Source organism: Dufourea novaeangliae, unplaced genomic scaffold (assembly GCF_001272555.1).
Source record: "Dufourea novaeangliae isolate 0120121106 unplaced genomic scaffold, ASM127255v1 scaffold2, whole genome shotgun sequence".
Taxonomy (NCBI): Eukaryota; Metazoa; Arthropoda; class Insecta; order Hymenoptera; family Halictidae; genus Dufourea; species Dufourea novaeangliae.
In genome coordinates, this window is record NW_015373882.1 from 431,921 (window position 1) to 451,994 (window position 20,074).

The window sequence follows — 20,074 nt, forward strand, 5'->3', positions numbered from 1 at the left end:
GCAGAAGAAGGAAATGTATTTAAACGTGTGATCCGCCTAAGTTTCGAGCACTTTCTGTAAGTACGTCGAACACCTTGGTTTGTCTACAACTTTAACGCTTCCCTGACATTGAATCAGTCGAAGGTAACTACTATTTCTTTCTTTTGTGACAAAAATAAAGCATGTCGTTACATTGAAATCCAGATAACTTACAAATAATTTTGAAAAAGTAACGTTATTGCTACTTTATCAATTAATTGGTATAATTCAGTTATATTTATATAATGAATAACGAATATACCTGATAGGAGTGTGTTTCATTGTCATTTAAATTTTTAATAAATGGTTCTTGTGATGTTAGTAATTTCACTGAGTTGTGGAATGAATTTTGATTACAGGAAGTTACATAGTAGTATGTGTATGGAGAAACTGCCATCATTGTTGCGGTTATTACATGACAGACTGAATATTGCAGAGGAATACTAAAATTTATTCACACATCTATCGTATGCCGACAGAAATGGAAAATGAGGCGACAAACATACTAAAACTTTACGAAACTTTGAAGATGAAATGGAAGATTCGCAAGTTTTCGGATTCGAATTATTTGCGATGGATAAATTTGTTTTTTTGTAACTATTTATAAATTCAAATAATGTTTAATCTTATTATTTACTGAATGTATGCAAATCTTATTATACATAAGTGCAATAATATTTAAGGTACTGGAAAGTGGAAGTGGAACTATATTTGGAACTTCTTGATCTAGTTCTGCATGTTGTAAGGTGGCGCCACCCTATCGACGTTGCAATCTCTCACGGAAGAATAGTGGGCGTGGAATATTAGTAGATATTTCTTAACAATTTTTATCTTAAAAAATTGCTCCCAATTTGCTCCCTCGGAATCTGAAACTGCACATATGAAAAAGCAAAAATTTGTTGTCAGCAAAATAGATAGTAAATGGTCTTTTTATACAAATATTATGATACCAAAAAATTGCTCCTGATCTGTTTTATAACATTCAATGGTCAGATATCTTAATAACAACATTAACAAGGAGCAATTGAAATAATGTTGTTGCATACAGGTTAGGTATGACGTCGTACAGTAGGCGCTCGTTTATTGCAGACTATTTTATTGTAGCATAGGAATACCCTTCGCTCACACGTATTTCTCAACCACGTGCGCGCACCCCACTCTATCGTCCAGTACATTATTTGTTGAAATCACTATCCCGTGCTTTTCTACACTTGTATACATAAATAAGATAACAAAGCAAATTTAGTTATTAATCATTTTGTATGGTACAATTTTATTCACACTATTGATTACATTGTTTTCAATACAGAAGAATAAATAAAAGTACTATTTAATCATACGTGCATTATAAAAAATGGTCCAGTAACTTTGAGTGCTCAATATCTTCGAAAATCATCGAAGGAACCATGATCGCAAATTCTTTTGTTCATTCGCTGAAAAGTGAACGTATTAGAAAGAGGTTTTGTGTTCAAATCCTGCCAGACCTATTATTTTTTTCTTTCGAGTACAAAAAACTAATAACGATTGTTATTGCTATTATAAACACGCTAATATTATTATGTAAATTTAATCGAAGTACATATTTTTCCATTGTTCATACAACAGTTTAACAGTGACTACAAAGGCTTATACGTTTTCAAATACAAATAGTATACTTCTATTCTGCATTATCACACATAATATTTATCGAAAAAATAATGGAAACACAAATTTTTATTTTACGTATCCTTATAATAAACAAAGATTTTCTATCGTATATGTAGCCTTAATCCACATTACGGCCGCGCAAGCACAGACACCGCCCTACAGTGCGTGTCCACCACCCCCTCGAACAGATCGCCGGATCGTGGAACCGATCGCTCTGGACCTGCAACACGGCCGATCACTCACATACATTGCAGAGTGACCGGAAGAAGCGGGCTAAGCGAAAAAAAGAAGCGAAAATATCTAATAACTGCTCGGTATACATTACAATTATTTGACAATATCTTATAACTAACATAATAAACTTAATCTAACCACATTTTAAACGTAAAGTCCAACGGTGGACGCGATATCTTCGTTCGATGACGATGAACCTATGTAGTTAAAATGTGTCAAATTAAAATCATTAAATTGAGTTAAAATAAATCATAGTCAAACGTAATTAATTAAAATAAATGATAATATAACATAATTAGAATAATTCAAAATAAATCACAGTTAATTAAAATAAATCAAAAAATGAAACACGATTAATTAGAATAAATCAAAGTAAAACACAGTTAATTAAAATAAACCAAAGTAAAACACAAGTAATTAAAACCAATCAAAATAAAACATAATTAATTTAAAAAAACAATATAAGTAACAATTAATTAAAATTAGCTATGAAGAAAAAGGTGTTGCGAACAAATTCGTCGAGTTCGGATAAGAGAGATAGCCTCGTAAACCCTCTGTCCTACAACCTCCAATGACCGCCAATGGTTGGTGATGCTAAAAGAAGTTGATTAGAACTTATTAGAAAATGGAAATCACCTGACCACTGGCCACCAATGACTACCAGTGAACGTGAATAATAAAAAAAAAAATCGAACCTGTTAGTCGAGTTCGGATAATAGTGAAGACCCCTTGAATCCTCTTGACCAGTGTCCACCAATGGTCAGCAATCGGAGATGAAGACGTGGGAAGACCCCGACGAGGTCCGCGGACGCGAGTAAACTGAGGATTTTCCGTTACGCGCCTGTATTTACGGGTTCGCGGCTAATGCGAGGTCGCGAGTTTGCGCGGACAGGTACGCGGACAGGTGCATAAAAATCAAGCGCAGTGGAAAATCGAGCACACAAAAGACTATTTCTCGATTAATTTATTATATCTAACATAGTAATTGTTATAACAATTACCTTTCTGGGGGATATTGTTAAACAATCTGTCAGCTGTTTTATAATGCAAATTGTTATTGTTGATAACAAATACGAATCGAGATACACAGAAACTTGTAAGATATGAATTGTATAGTCGTTTAGTGTAATGTTACATGTAATTACTTTTACTTCACTGCAAACTATTAAACAACAATTATGTCTTAATGTTTATGGTGATTGTTAACTAAATGTTATTTAATTTAAATGTGTCTTTTTAGAGTTTCATGCGACATATTCGTAAAAATTTGTCGAAAATGGGAATTCCTCGATCGACGTTTGATTGTTTGTGGTCCTTGACAATCACTGTTATAATTTTGAGCATAGAATATTTGGCTTATTCTAAATTATTTCACAATAAATTAAATATTTTCGACAATGAAATATTTATAACAATAACATTTTCGGTTTAGGTTCTTAAACATTCTAACAACTGTTTTTTAATGCAAACTGTTATTGGTTATAACGAACAGAAATCGAGGTATATAGAAATTTGTAAGAAATGAATCGTTTTATAAACTTCTATATGGAATAAATTTTACTTCGTTGCAAATTATTAAACAATGACTATTTGTTAATGTTCGTAGTTTAGGATGAAACAGTTCTTCAGTTAAGGTGTTCTTCCTTCCCTAAGACAGCACCCCACTTCTTCCGTATTTTACATTAACGTATGGTTAGATTATTACAGACAAAGGATCACATGTAGATATCAGAATGGCATTAGCACATGATTGAACATAAGTGGTGAATATAAAAAATATATTGCGTGGTCAAAATGACATTTTTATCCAAGTTTCAGTCAAAAGCAACGATTTAAACGCAAAAATCGACGAAACCTTTGTAAAACAATGGAAATATATACATAGGGTGAGGCAATTACTGCACTTTTCAATATTTTTTTTGACATAAAATAAATGTTCTCTAGGAAGATATAGCACATGTTTTACGATGGTTTATGCGAAAACGTCCTTCGTTGGTGGAACCAGTATCAAGTTAACGAGTTGGTCTGTCATTAATATCTTGACATTTTATTGTTTAATATGATTGTGGTGGTTAGTAAATAATAACGTATGCAACGATAAATTATCACTATGCATTTAAACAGTGTCATGCGACATACGCGTTGTATTGCGATAAAAATGACAAACATAAGTCATTTCGATGAAATTCGTTAAAAGTAATTTCTAAAAATAATTTCTAAAACTACGTAGTAAGCATCCAGTTATTTAAGTAGAGTTCTAATTTACAACAAGGATAAGCATAACCACAAAGGACTTTGTATTTTGTAACGCACATTAATAAAATGAAAATTATAATCCTTTGAGTATGTAATAGTATAATTACTTATGCATGTGTACAAGTGTTCGCGGATATTAAAATGGAAAGTATTTTATTATTTAGAGATAAACGAAAATGGGACTGTTAATATTTGAAGTTTACATTTTAGCAACGTTGTTACATTGTATAATAAATTTTTAATTATTTATGTAACAATCTTCCAGACTTTCCATGAGTATTACACCTTGCAATGTTTTGTAAAAGCTTTTTGCAACATACGCATCAATAAGACTTAATTTGGAATTCTTTTTTCTATTAATATAGTGACATTATTTCGATATATGAATAATACCTCTATAATATTTATAATTTTGTAGAGTATGTTTGAAAACAGCAGGATCTGTTGCAAACATACATTGTTAAGTTTACACCGTAGCAGCATTATAAAAGGTCGATCGAATATGTTAGAGACGGTTTGTAGCATTTAAATACGTAACGTACGTTTATATCATTTAAATTTTAAGAGCTGATTATTTGTTAGTAAACAAGGGATTTGAAGAAATACGAGTTTATGTGACTTCTCTACGTTACCTGTCGTTTTAGATTTTATTAAATATAAATTTACACATCGAAGTTACTTTTCAGTGACACTAAAAAATTACAGATACTCTGTCAGGTACTTCTGTCACTAATTTCAGAAATTATCACCAATACGTGTTACATAGACAGTCATTGTTAAAGTTATCATAGTTTCATGTACATTACATTTAGAATGTAGAGGTTTTACTTAAATGTAAATTTCCTTCGAAATACTAAGATCACATTTTAATTTATATCTGCCAGAAGACAATTTTAATACATATGAAGAAAGAATTTTGTTACTTTCATGCCTTCAGTCAATAGAAATCTGGTATTGTTCAAAGTCTCTTCTTTTTTGCAAGAACTGCTCTAAATTGAGGTGTATTTTACTATTTTCCTCTTTCATGAACACGTCACTGTTTTCAAATGACTCGTCTGTCAGGCACTCATGACGGAGACTACCACCTACATTAATCTCCTAGACTTCCGTCACGAATTAACCTATTCAATTTACTTTTCGCTTATGCAATTAGACTACCTGAGTAAGAATTAGCAATGCTTCAACACAGATTTCTCTGAATTATGATTGCATTCAGATATTAGTCATGCTACTATATTAAATGACTTTAACATTATCTTGACACTTTTATAATTCTTATTTTTCAGTACAATAATAATCAGTTGAACTTCAGGATCTCAAAACTAAGTTTCAATCTATATGCATAAAATTGTAGCTTAAAAGATACGATTGATTAAACTAATAATTGACACCAAACCAGTAATACCCAATAATATTAGTATAATGAAAGTAATTCCAAGCTTCGAGAAATGAATATTAATAAAAGAACTACAATTATTCATATTAATTTTAGAATAGCGCACGCTGCTCATTTTTACCAGTATCGTATCGTTACTTTGGACTTCTTTGAAACATTCTTATCCGAGGGAACAGTGTTTCTGTGCATTAAATCTCTGTGGTAGGGAATTTTAACCAACGCAGTTCTGAATGGGAAGCTCAGTATACTTCCAAGCGGTAAAGCTATCAAGTCACGCGATTCAGAAGTAAGTACTTCATTTTTAAATTGCTAGATAATACAATTTTTCGAAGACTTACTCCTTACAGTATTTTTCTCATATTTAAAAAGCAACACAAAATGTCAGTTTTTCAGTAAATATATTCTTTAAATATATTTCCATAAAATGTGTCTTCATCCACTCTTTTCCTTAAGATACAGTTTAAATGAATTATTTTACGAAGAAATGTAATTCTCCTATATTGACGAAGAGATTGTATGTGTAGAAGATATATAAAAGTATAAGAGTAATTACGTGCAGAATTATGTGACAGTGATTTGCATAAAAATCGATTTAGACATGAATAACATGACTTTGACATTTGACAGTACTAACAGTAAGCGTACCATTAAAAGATTATGGGTATGTTAATATTTTATAAATAACAGTGACAAATCATAGTCTGGAAATTGCTGATTTCATGTTGATGTAGAGTTCGATTTAGTTCTGTAAAAAGATGATCAATTTAAATCTCCATTCCGATGGATCATTTTCTCAGGGAAGCACTCTGCTATGAAGCGATAAAGTTCACGAAGTCTTTCCTGGATGGTGAGATGTGCACAGCTATAAATTTAGATGCAAAGTAATATCGGAAGAACGGTACAGTCGTTATTTGTTTCATGTACAAGAATAAGAATTCCGGTGACAAATGTAGAATAGGTGATTGATATGATACTGCCACGAGTTAAGTCTTTGAGAACATGTTACTCTGGTAGTTGTTGTAATCCTATTGAGTATACTACTGATTTTTTAATAATAATTTTATAGATATAATCTATAGATATAATCAGAAAGTTCCAATTAACAGGGTACTATTTTCAACGTGTTCTTTATGTTCACTGTTGTTATTAAAATGTTAGTTTATCTTCAGGTTTTTACAAAAATTTTGTTGTTTTCATTCAGTAGTAATAATGATAATAGTACTGATAATTGTTCTAATTCTGTTCACTATATTTTCAATTTTGTAATAATAGTTGTATAGTTATGACATAGAAAGTTTAATAGTTGGTAATCTAAATTCTAGTATTATAATTCGACTAACGTTTTTTTGTGTGTTTTATATTTTTTATGTTATCTCGAGGTTGTTACCAAAATCTTGTTTTTATTCAATAATCCGTAAAGTTTTTGAAATGAAATTAATTATTGAAAAAGGACTGTGGTCTAGACTGTAATGAATACTAAGCAGTTATTTAATCTTTAAGCTGGCAAAAGTATCCCTTTTGGAACATTGACAAAGCTTGAAATTCTACGCAGTGCATATGGTACACATGTATACATAAATTTTTGGCTAAAAGAGACCACTTTTTTTATGAAAAATGCCGACAGTCTAAAGGTTAAAGAGAGAAATTTTAGTCGACCCAGTGACAAGTATATTCAAGGTAATCAAGGTAGAACGTTCATTTTATATACATATACTGGTCTCTCTAATTTCAGCATAATACAGACGTTAGTAAAAATAGTATTCTATAGCTACATTTAGTTTCTTTTAATGCTCACAACAATCGATGGTAACTGACAACTCTGTACACATTGTGTGTGAATTCAAAAGAATAACTACTTAATTACCGGAAAATGAGGGCACGAATCTATCAGCGTATTAATGTTGCATTGTATTGTAATCTCCTTTTAAACTGAGAAACGTGTGAATGTGAGTGAATATTTTCTGAATAAATTGTGACAGCCGTTTTTTATTGTTACCAGTCAGAATAAGATATTGCATACTACTGCTCTTATAAATATGCATACTTACACAAATTAATGTTTTTATAGACTGATCCACTGAAATGGTGACAAGGTTTTTAAATGAAACGAAAGTTTCCTTAAAGTTTATTGAATCTTAGATTTTATTGTGATTACTCGAGTGTATACGCTATAAATGTAAGTACTTCAGTTATAATATACAAGGTGGACCACGATATGTGATAAGCTAAGAAAATTTGTTGCATTCTTAACCACCAGTGCATGCGTCATAAATAGAACTAAGCAGTTGTTTGTTAACCGTTTACGTGAGTGTATTGCAGCTGATGGATACCATTCTGAACATCGTTTTAATCAAGGTAAATGATATTTTCTTAATGTTTCTTTGGTTTCGAAGGAAAAAAGTTATTTGTTCTGATGCTTGTCGAATTCGTCTCAGTATCCGTTAAAAGATGGGCGTAAAAAGATTATAGGTTTATCATTAAAAAACTGGTGTCCTTGAAACCTCTGAAAAAAACGATTGACGAAAAATTTAGTACCAGCATCTTAAAGTCTCCTTGAATCATGTTGTACTAGCTAAAAAAATGTTCGATCGAACAGCTAGCAATAGAATAATTTTAGCTGATCATGTTTCGTGGTCTACCTTGTATGAAGTGTGCACTTAATAACAATGGATTATTCATTAATTTGTAAGGTACAAGTAAATTTTATCTTATCGATTCATTACCTCATATAACACACCCGTATTGGAAAGAGGAAATCGGTTCATTCTATCTGAATGTTATTGACTCCAAGTTTATGTCTTTTAGACCGTTATAGTGAATATAAACATAAGACGTTGACATTGCATTTACTGAAACTCAACAAAAACCTGTCCAACTAGAGATATTGGATATATTACGTTCCATACTTTAATAATATTATGCAGTATTTCATTCTAATTCTATACGCTTTAAAAGATAAAGTATTAAACAGTATGAGATTGCATAGAATTTCTCATGCAATATAAGATCAATATTAGTGTACTATCAATATTAGTCCGTAAGTTATGATTCACCAATTTCAATTTAAACTCTACACGAATGTATTGTAAGGATCGATATAATGAATTCGTTTCATTGCAATGAAACGAGAAGACTGTTCTGTTGTTGTGTCATCCAGAACCTAGAAGAGTTTAAAATTTCTTTTGTCTAGTAAGTTTGAAATCTTAATAAAGACAAATTATTCCGATAGTAACGTTTCACGTGTATATATTCAACGAAATTATGATTACATTAATAATAGACAGATGTGAGAAGAATAAGTTCAGTGACGCGACCTTCTAATAATTCAAGGTTGCAGGAGAAGAAAACGTATTTAAACGTGTGATCCGCCTAAGTTTCGAGCACTTTCTGTAAGTACGACGAACACCTTCGTTGGACTCCAATTTCAACGCTTCCTTGACCTCAAAGCAGTCGAAGGTAACTATTATATATACATATAAGTATTATGTATATTATTGAAATATTATACAAGAAGAAAGCATTTCGATACATTGAAATCGGGATCACTTACAAATAATTTTGGAAAAGTAACCGTATTGTTATTTTATTGATTCATTAATATATTTCAATTATATTCAAGCAGTAAATAACAAATACATATACACCTGATAGAAGTGTATTTCACTGTCATTTGTAGTTTTAATAAATGCTTCTTATAGTGTAAGAAATTTCATCAACATTGTCGTGGAATGAACTTTAATTACAGGAAGAAATTATCGCATTATTAGTATGTGTATTTCAAGCACGCCTACAAAGAGGCGACGAGAAAACGACTTTATGATAGTAATATATAGTATACTTCAAGGTATCTCATACTGTTTTAATGCTTGATTGTCTGTTATGGTTAGTCTGATGGTGTCTGTTCACTTTTAACGTTCACAAAAACGTGTAAAATACATTAGATTAAGATATTTAATAAGATATTGAATAGAAAACTAATTTTCTTCGACCCAATTTTCCTTACGACAATCCATGAAAATGAGAATTTACATGAACGTTCGTTGTTAAATAATAATATAATACTGTAATACATGTAAATCATGTAGAAATAGAAATAATACAAGTAACAGACATAATGTAACTACATAGTAAAGGAATACGAGTCATAATACCTATACAATAATGAACGATGCGTTTACAATGGGTTCTAGACTTATTTTTTTTTATTTTTAAACGCCAGATAAAACCCTGCCACACGTTTCCAAGGAAAACGATTTTAAATATTTATCAAATACATACACAATTCAATACAGTATGGCTGATATGCCTATACGATACTCACGAATTTTGTCTGTGACTGTAAATGGTAACAGTAGTTTAATCGTAACTTGAAATAAATTGGTAATTGAAAACTGTTAAATCCTTGAACAACAAATAACACCAGATCACTGTCTACAAAGGTTGCGGTAGAACGATTGGTAGAATTTGAAAGGATGTGATTCTACATGCATAAATGCTTAAGTCGAAAATGTACAATAAAATTTTTACGTACGATGCTTGGTTGTCGAGAAAATCGAATTTGAAAATCTACTGGATACGAGTACAACTGAATAGGACCTGGATAACACGTCTGGTCATGGCATTCTGTTTCTACTTATTTTCATGATGAATACATACACATTAAATGAATTTTGAAAATTGATTATCATGGATACAGAGCATCGTACGAAAAAATATTGTTCTACATATTCAACTTATTTTTGCATACAGAACCACCTGCTTTCTAATGGTAACACCATTCTGGAAACACTCTGTACATAGAATCTTCCATTTTAATTAAGTTTGTCCAGTCATAAAAAGTGTGCACTGATCTGACTATATTATATTTAAATATATGTTTCTCACACCTACAGACATGAATATTGCATGGATTTTAACAGTGACTGGTTGCTTGTTTTACCTCCAACCGAGCCATGCCGAACTCAAACTTGTACAGACGTTATTTAGACATGGAAACAGGATGCCATCATATGGAAGGAGGATATATCCGAACGATCCTTACAGTGCGATGACCTATGAACCGGAAGGATTCGGAGGTCTGACAAATGTATGTTGCATTTGGTTCAGGGTGTTTCAATATTCTATAATACAGGGTATCTGTTTTAACTGGGCTGGATGGAATATCTCGTAAGGAACTGACGGTATTATAAACATATTTTTCTTAAACTTGTTTGGTATGAAGGGGTAACATTATGTGGTATAAATAATTTTTTTGTAGGTAGAGTAATGGGAGATATTTTAAGGTCAAGTCAATTTTCTTGAAGGAATGCTACATTTTTCATTCACAATATGATATACGTTTGCTGAGATGAGTTCAATGATGTACCATATAAGGTCAGTGAGTGTATTAGGTGGTTGAGAATTAGTCAGATATTATTATACTAATATTAAGTAGTCAGATCAATGTGAGCGAGGATCTGGTGCAACTCTGTAGCACTGTTACTTAGGATTTGATAGCACACCACCTATGATCACGTTGATCTTAATCCGTTGAATTTTAGTATTACTAATAATAATAATATAATAATAATAATAATAATAATACTTTATTTCCTCTTGTCTTCCGGTTTTGCGGCGACTGCTGGGTACACAGTGCCCGATACAGAGTGCCGGGTACATATGCAGTACTTAATACTAAAACGATACATAAATATAAATACAAAAAAAATGTATCAGTTCAGAGTTACAAAAACTACACGACAATAACGAATTCAACTCATTCAAATACATATTTACGATTTCCTACCGCGCTCAGTGATCATATGTGAAGTATTGTTAAACTCGTCGTAACAAATGTCAGCATGTTATGAATAAGGAAATATGGCATTCCTCTTACAACAATTAATTTCACCTTGAAATCTCTCCCACTACTCTACCTACGAAAAAATTATTTGTACCATACTATGTCTGCCTTAATATCTAAGAACTTTCATCGGAACATTTTTTGTTTCAACTTGTAGATCTTTATGAAATATTCCATCGAGCGCAGATAAAATAGACACCCTGCATTATAAATTAAAATGAAGAAGAAAAGTTTCAGAAACAGCCATCAGATGTTAGTAATACTTACGTTATGGAGCTATAATAAATTTTGAAAGGGACCACCATTTTTATTAAAATTCAATTGTAAAACTCAATTCGGTGCAATAGTGACCGATAAATTCGATAAAATGTAATTGATGTAATATTCTTACTAGCAACTAATGTATTGCGTATAGTCTCTTTACTACAGCTTTGACCAAAGGATTTCATTAATGTAAAATTTTATTCGGTGCACTGATGAATTCGGCAAACCGTCTTTCACATACACTAGTACTCATAAATAGACTGTGAACCTTTATGGAAATATCAATTTCTAAAGATTTATTTACGGCAACTAAAAACAAACAGGAAACTCTTTACTGCAACAAACGTTCTGTCAACTCCTACATAAAATGATGACCCTACAGGAATTTATTACTTCTTTTACTATACTGAATTTCAAACAACTGGGTACGCTATAAATGCATAAAATACGCGGTCTACTCATAAGTGTTTTCCTATTCATGTTAAACACACTTGAATGAGAAGGTGCCAAAATTAAAACAAAAATCTAGTTTTCGTCGGAATAAAGGTCATAAACCTAACAAGTTCATAATCCTTTACTGAAAATTCTGAAAGTGAAATTTAAATGTAATAAAAAAAGTAAACGTTTCTTCGATAGCACGGCAAATACTTATGAGTGGTAGTGTATACAATTATTTCTTAATGATATATTCCACAGTCCCGTTATTGTAACTTTTTGGCAGAAGCACTGCTCTCCTTCAGTGTTATTTACTATATTACATATTCGTTTCTAACACCGAGTCAATGAAACTGTTTTCTTTATTCTACGTCTCCAATCTCTTCTTTTCAAAACACCATTGAATAATAATACACTGCGTAGTCGCCATTGGCTAGATTGCGAATGTTTATGTAAATTAAATCGTTTCTAAGTTACTTTCGAAGAATGGTGATTAGTAGAGTACGGATTTTTATGCAAAATGAAAGTTTCTAATGTACTTTATAAAGACAGGAGGAATTGTAGAAATTTATTTTCCCTCTTAAGTATTTTTTTGGGTTCAAAATAAAATAGAGACCTCGTTGGATCCGATGAAAGTTTGATTTTGTATTGTATTTCACAGAGCCTTATAAGCTATAAATGCATAAAATCCGCAGTTTAGTCATTAGAAAGAAATCAATAGTTTCTATTAAGCACTTCAACAAATTTGGAACAAACGCAAAAATCTATTGAAAAGTCATTAATTATTATGATTTGCAGAAATATATAATGTTTGTACTACATAATATTAATTTATTATGGTTTGTATAAATCCATAAAATTCTCAGTATAATGGTATAAAAATTCTCAATGGCTGCTTTAATTATTCACAAGACGCAAAATCGATTTTCAATAATGTAAGTGAATTGTCAAAAATTATTTATTTATTTAGGCTGGTAAAGAGTTGGCGTATAAGCTCGGTCAGTACTTCCGCGAGAGGTATGACAAATTTTTGGGACCACTTTATTCGAAGGAAATCGTCCGATTCCGTGCTGACGAGAACGAAAGGGTTGTGATGACCGCAGAACTCGTGGCAGCCAGCTTGTTCCCGCCGCAAGAAGAGCAAATGTGAAGTTAAATTTCAATTGTTAATAAAGCATTTACGAGAATGTCGTGAGAGAATGTCGACCGATAAGAACGAAACAATTGCATCTTATAGATGGAATTCTCGTTTAAACTGGCAGCCTATACCAATATGGGCACCGGAGTTTTCGAATGATCATCTGTACAACGGCATGTTTTGCCCGAATTTCATGAAATGGAGGATCAATGTAGAAAAAACAGACCGCGAAGTGATGAAATTCGAGGAGGAGAACAAAGAAATCTATAAGTATTTGTCTCAGCATACAGGGGCAAATATCACGCAAAGTAGTACGTTCAGTTTGCGTCAGATATTCTACGAACAGGTGAACCATATTATTAATACGCCGTTAAAATTTGTTAAGTATTCATGCTAGTAAGCAATAACGTTATGACGATATTTAATATAACAACGGCTAATAACGATGTTATATTCGACAGGGAATTCTAATTTATTTAACCCTCGAGCACTGTTCGAATCAATTTGACCTGAACTCAGACTTCAACTTTTAATTAAATACATTATTACAGGAACATGTAAATTAATTAGAATTCAGTAGCTTGTATAATAACGATCTAGCGACATGTAAGTATATTTAATTCTATTTTAGCTAGAAGTTTAATTCAAGGAATAGTAATGCAAGAATTTATTGAAAAGCGCACGAGGATTAAATATGTATCGTACTATATTTGTGTTATGAAAATTTTATAACTTCACATCAAATTCATAAATTCAGTATTAAATTCCCGTTTTTGTAGAACAGTCATTCAAAATTTGTTACATAGGTTTGACTTGTTAGAATCAACTTTGTCTAGTGTAATTTTTAATTACGCGACATTAATAATATCATGCTAATGGTATTTTAGACGTTTAAGAAAACTGTTCTGACATAAGAAAAGTTGAAATGTTATTACTAGATTGGAAACGATTGGTGTGTTCGACGACCTTGCCACTATTACGCGAAATAAAGATATGCAGGTGAAGCTATATAGATAATGTATTTTTAACATTCTTAGACAGATATTGGCTTAGAATTGCCGAAGTGGACAAAATCGGTCTTTCCGAATGGAAAACTCGACGAGCTTGCCGTATTTGATATTCACATTCGCACTCGTACTCCGGAATTGAAAAAATTACTGGGTGGTAAGTTTAAAATTTATTCTACGGTTCTTAAAATAATATTTGCTAAATCATAATATTAATTGTACATATGACTATCATATTAAATTAATAATTAAAATATTAATCCAAGGTCTGCTGAACATTAGATAATGATATTGAAATGGAAATATTGAAAAAATTATTTTTACATCATCACATTATTACATTATTCTCCATGATTTTCCTTGACAGGAGTATGGATACAGGAGTGGTTAAAGAACATCGACAATTATTTAAATGGGAACGACAATCGGAAGGCGTTTATGTATGCTGGGCATGAATTGACTATTGCTCCTATTCTTGTCGTATTAGACAATTTCGACAATAAAATCCCTTCATACTGCAGCTCTTTGATAGTCGAGTTACACGAAAATAATAATAAACATTATGTGCAGGTATATTGTAATTTTTAAAAGTAATTACGTATAACTTATAGTTTAAAATTAAGCACATGTTCATGAAAGAGTGGAAAAGGGTAAGATGTATGAAATATTAAATGTGATTAGAAGGCACTAAATTTTGCTAACGAGTGTTCACGTTCACTCTTACTATTTCTAAAAAGTAAAATATCGTTAAGGTAATTAATTAATTCAGTATAATAATACAACACTGCGCATAAAAATGTTTTACACTCAATTTTATGCACTTTTATGTACACTTTCTAAATGGTACTTGTTAACAATACTAGTGTTGCAGGTTCTTAAATAATTCCGTATTATGTTTCCACTGTTCATAGGTGTTATACAGAAATAACGATGATACCGGTATTCTGAAAATTCCCGGATGTGGTACCGGAATGTGTCCCCTAGAAACTTTCAGAAACTTCGTGGCACCTATGCTGCCCGAAGATATTGGAGAGTTATGTGGAATTGAGGAAGACAGTAAATCAACAGTGCAGCAATAAATTGTTGAAAAAAACGATTTACGTAATGTTTGTTAATAGTAGTTCAGTAATTTCTCTTAATAATTTCCATGTCTTTGATACTATAATTTACAGATACACTGAACTTACAAATTAATGAGAATAATGAAACAATACTGTACCAAATAAAAAATGATATTTCCAATCATACATAAAAATTATAAATCATTTTCATATAATAATCTTCAAATTTCTACATCTTGGTAGGTGACTTCAAACTTTTAATTTTTTTACTTAAAATTCATTTATTGTCCTGTTGAATGACGTTTAAAGTATAATACAGTATAAGCTTTAATGTACATTTCAAATATTTCATAAACTGATTTGTGAAAGTTATTTGATGTGGTACCGCTCAGAGTTCCGTAGCTAATTGCATAAGAGCCGTATCAGATTCCAGTATTACGATGCAGACTACTTAAAGGTCAAGGGACTCAATGTCAACCGCGTAAGTATCAAATGATCCGATAAGGTAACACTTGATTCACAATACATACGGGACATGGAGTATAACATAGATACTACATTATAAGATACCTCGAACTATCCCTGACAAAAGACAGATAACGTGAATAAATTATGATTTAAATTACCAACTACAGACCATTCCTTTAGGCCTAACCGTCCAGGCTTAAGAAACATGATGTGGAATATTTAAATGTCAAGAAAGATGATGCAGGCTAAAAAATCATAGTATGATACACCCTAGTCTTATAAAACCGGTTAAAGGCCATCTTGGACTCAAGGTGGTCCCTGGGTGGTCAATGTCGAGTTTCTTGAGTTCATGATGGTATCTATAAGATCTCATTAGTTCAAGAGGTCCGTATCGGGACTTCTGAGTCTGGGGATGTACGTAACGGGTTTCTTATGATCTGTGCAGTCGAGTGTTTTAAGTCGGAAGTAGTTTACCCAATCTATTAAATTTAAGATAATCTTTATTGAATATTAAATGATCAGGGAATACAAATAAATCAGGGGACATCCCCATAAAGGCTTCTGAGTCAGGGACATTCTCTACTAGCTCTCTTGAGTCTTGATCAGTATCGAGTCTTTGAGGAACCTAACAGATATCGCTCTAAATGTATCAGTCCCATATAGATAATTTAAGATTTAGAATATCGATTTATTTTAATTTTTAAATTTCTGTTGTCCAATTCTAGTTTTATAACCGAAAGATGGTCTAGTTCCGGCTTCACGATACTGGATCAACCGACATGTGTTTAATGACATTGCCCAATTTTGATCTCAAATTCTGTCAAAGTTCACGAAATATATTCTATCCATAATTCAATGGTCATAATCACGGATACTCATCCTTGCTTTTTTAGTGGACAATTAAAAGTGTACGTAATTCAATTTGAAATGTAGTAATAGAATTCATGTTGCTCTTATACAATGTTTTTTAGAGATAGCCCTGTATCTTTAGATATATTATACATGTAAAAAATATTATAGTGCCTTTTGTCACACTTCCATGCTATGGTGTACTTATGCATTCATATTTATCACTTGTGTAGAATTATAATTTAATGTGGTTGAAAAGTGTAAAAGTAACGGTTCTATATTGAGCAAATGAGAATCAGTAGGATTGACGTAATAGAAATAATTGTTATAAATCGTCAGGCAATCTGACAGATTGACGAAAACGAATATAGAGTGGCAATTACCATTGGAAGTATTATCTTCTCACCTAATCTCGCCTGGAGGGGTATTATCTAGTGCAATTCAGGCTGGCACACTCAAAATAGCTTAGATAGCCCAAGCGAATCCACGGTGTGTAATGAAAGAAGATTGATCTGACGGTGAAATAGTCCGACTCAGCCATCTGCAAGTGTAATTGCCAGGAAGTTCATTGAAATTGTTCAATTATTATACTTTCAACTGCACAAAACGTAAGTCAATGATTCAATAGTAACAAATATTCATGTATTATTCGTACTAACTGGAATTTTTCTGGATTAAATTCAGGAGGACCAGTAAATTGTTTTAAATTAAACGTCCGATTGCATTCTATTATATTTTACAATGTATACCACTGAGATTAAATGCCAACACATTTGAAATAAATGTCGCTAATAAAAAGACAGATATAGGTATAAATTAGCAGCAGAAACGATACGCATGAAAGTACTAAAAATTCCCAATGGAGATCGACCAGGTTAGGGGAATCGAATAATACAACCGATAGCGAGGGTAAAATACCCCTCTTCCTCATTTCACGATTGTCTGGTAGTCGAACCTTTGCGTGACAATGTCCAATGAACTTTAAGCTATGTGCTCATAGCATTGAAATATGGAAGTTTTGTACACTAGAGAATACTAACAGTAATGACATCATTACATTTAAAGTAATGTACCAAACATGTATTTATAATCAAAAGTATGCCAGCTTTGAAGGAAATACATGTCTTATTGTCAGTTACAAGGAAACAGTATTTATAACAGTCTATATAATAACTAATTTCAGAAGGAAACTGTTAAAATAGGTACGTGTTACATATATGTTTCATATACATGCTTTTGGAAACAGAACAAAAGTAATTAATAACATTACTATATTTCATATATTCAATTTTGTTACTTCTCACTCTGTATATAATATTTACACTAAGACACGAATAAGAAGGAAAACATAAATATATATAATAAAAGGAAAAGTATAAAAGTTTGGAGCGAAAAAATTCATTGGTTCTTTTAATTTCAATGTGATTTAGTAAGGCATTACGCAACGATTTTATTCGTTCAGAGTTAAGTATGGAATTGTTTGGTCTTAAATATGTAATCTTCTGACATTGTTTGGTGTTTTTGAGATCTAGTTTACTGATCACATTAATTCTACTGACTGAGAATAATAATTTGCTAAATCAGCAGGGGTCGGCAAACTACGGCCAGCGAGCTAAGAATAGATTTTACAATTTCAAATTGTAAAAAATTTCAAATTACGCGCCATAACGATCGCTTAGCTATGACGCTCTTAGTAACTGAAATATTTACTATTTGGCCTTTTACAAAAAAAGTATGCCGACATCTGTGCTAAATCATTCACGAAACATAAACTGCGTTGCATGAGACTGCAAAGGCCATTAATACGTGGTTGATATAAAACTGATAATCCGAGAGTTTCAATTCAAGTCATATTCTTCTCGATGACTATAGTTTTCGATATGAAATTACGAGTATTAGTTGTTGTTCTATTAAATTTCCGGTTTGAAATAACGTGTTAACGTATTAGTTAATCGAAAATCTATCGTTTGTAAAAAACAGATCTTATCTTTCATCAAATATTAGAAATTTACATGCAACATGTCTCAATTAAGGTAACATCACATTGCATGTGCCTCATGCTCGTGATTTTATTTATGTATAGAAACATGATACGATTGTTTCGTAAGTTTGTCAACCCGACTTACGAATATCAGAAATGAGTTCAAAACGTTTAAGATAATTGAATCGTTAAGGTATTTAAAAGATATTATTACTGTTATTTCGGTATGATTACTGCAAATGAAGTCTTTGTCAACCCTTCACAAAAATGACAAAGATCTAATAAAAATACTGGAACAAAGCATATGGTACCTGAATTCATACGAAAGTGGTAGTAACAGGTGTATCCAGTACGTGAAAGGGGAGACAGATTGACAGAAGGGTAAGAATGAGGGACGGAACTAGGACAAACATATACAAGCGGATAAGATAAAAGAAATACAAGATACCGGCATACGGAAAAACAACGAAATTCTATCTCTTCAAATATTGTCAATGAACATATCCACTAACATTCTCATTAATAACTATCTTTCTCTAAAATGAATCAAAGAATTATTACGAATGGATAGATCCTCGAAGCATTATATAACGATAGGAGACTACACCATTAATAGATCGGAAAGATAGAAAATCTGTGAAAGTCGAAAAAAATTCAGGCATAAAATATCGAAGAAACATAAGCGCTGAAAAGTACTCCCGTAGAGGGGCAAGAAAATCGGAAAAGAGGATAAGAAACACGATGGTCGGTGGGGCAAAAAAGCGGGAGTGCAAGGGATGTGAGTAAATATGAACGAAGAAGAGAAACTAGAGGGACAAAGAGCACGACACACAAGAGGGCAAGGGTAAACCACTAAAGGGAAGAGCCACCGGGTGGAAGACCGACCGTTGTACTATAGGAAGCATAGCCGGGAGAGGGTGGGCGGGTTGAAACGGGTTCGTGGTAAATCCGCGAGGATGATGGTGGGTGCTGCCACCTGCGTGGAGGGCGTGGCGCTAGTTCTATCGGACGGTAGTCTAACGAGAGCTCTGGCACGCGTCGCACAGCTCGGGAGCCGAGCATTCCCGTCGCTTCGGGGGTACCGCGCGTGAGAGCAAGGGAGTGAGACATAGTCGTCGCAGGAGAGGGGTTGAGGGGTGAACAGTGTTACGGGGTGAGAAGGGAGGGCACACGCTACGTTTGTGCGCGTTGGTTAGAGGGAGTAGGACGAGGACTCTTGTCCGTGGATAGGGTAAGGGACAGACAGAGAGAGAGAGCGAGTAAGAGTATAACGGGTCGCGGCGTAGCGTCCTGATGGATGTGTGTGTGTAGCAGTGGAGAATACGGATCGTCCGGAAGAGTAATCTCTCTGAGATGAATGAACGGGAAATCGTGCGTGTGTCGTCGCGATGACATTGACAGTGTTCGAAGTCAGGACATGGCACGCGTTCGCGCCGCCAGGACGTTCGTGTAGAGCGGGTCCAGGATCATCACGGTGC

The 20,074-nt window shown here is 32.7% G+C and overlaps 1 protein-coding gene across 1 annotated transcript; it reads left to right on the forward strand.

Moving 5' to 3' along the window:
- Positions 1-8,956: 8,956 nt before the first annotated feature.
- Positions 8,957-15,316, forward strand: LOC107185283 (venom acid phosphatase Acph-1-like). Its single transcript, XM_015572978.1, has 7 exons — positions 8,957-9,007; positions 10,444-10,637; positions 13,063-13,238; positions 13,330-13,576; positions 14,268-14,394; positions 14,605-14,807; positions 15,149-15,316. Exons 2-7 carry the CDS (start codon positions 10,446-10,448, stop codon positions 15,314-15,316), a joined length of 1,113 nt encoding a protein of 370 aa, XP_015428464.1. The 5' UTR covers positions 8,957-9,007; positions 10,444-10,445.
- Positions 15,317-20,074: the final 4,758 nt, after the last annotated feature.

Coding starts and splice junctions, on each gene's coding strand:
- LOC107185283 (XM_015572978.1), top strand. CDS start 10,446: ATGAATATTGCATGGATTTTAACAGTGACTGGTTGCTTGTTTTACCTC. Junction 10,638..13,062: donor GATTCGGAGGTCTGACAAAT/GTATGTTGCATT, acceptor TTATTTATTTAG/GCTGGTAAAGAGTTGGCGTA. Junction 13,239..13,329: donor CCGCCGCAAGAAGAGCAAAT/GTGAAGTTAAAT, acceptor TGCATCTTATAG/ATGGAATTCTCGTTTAAACT.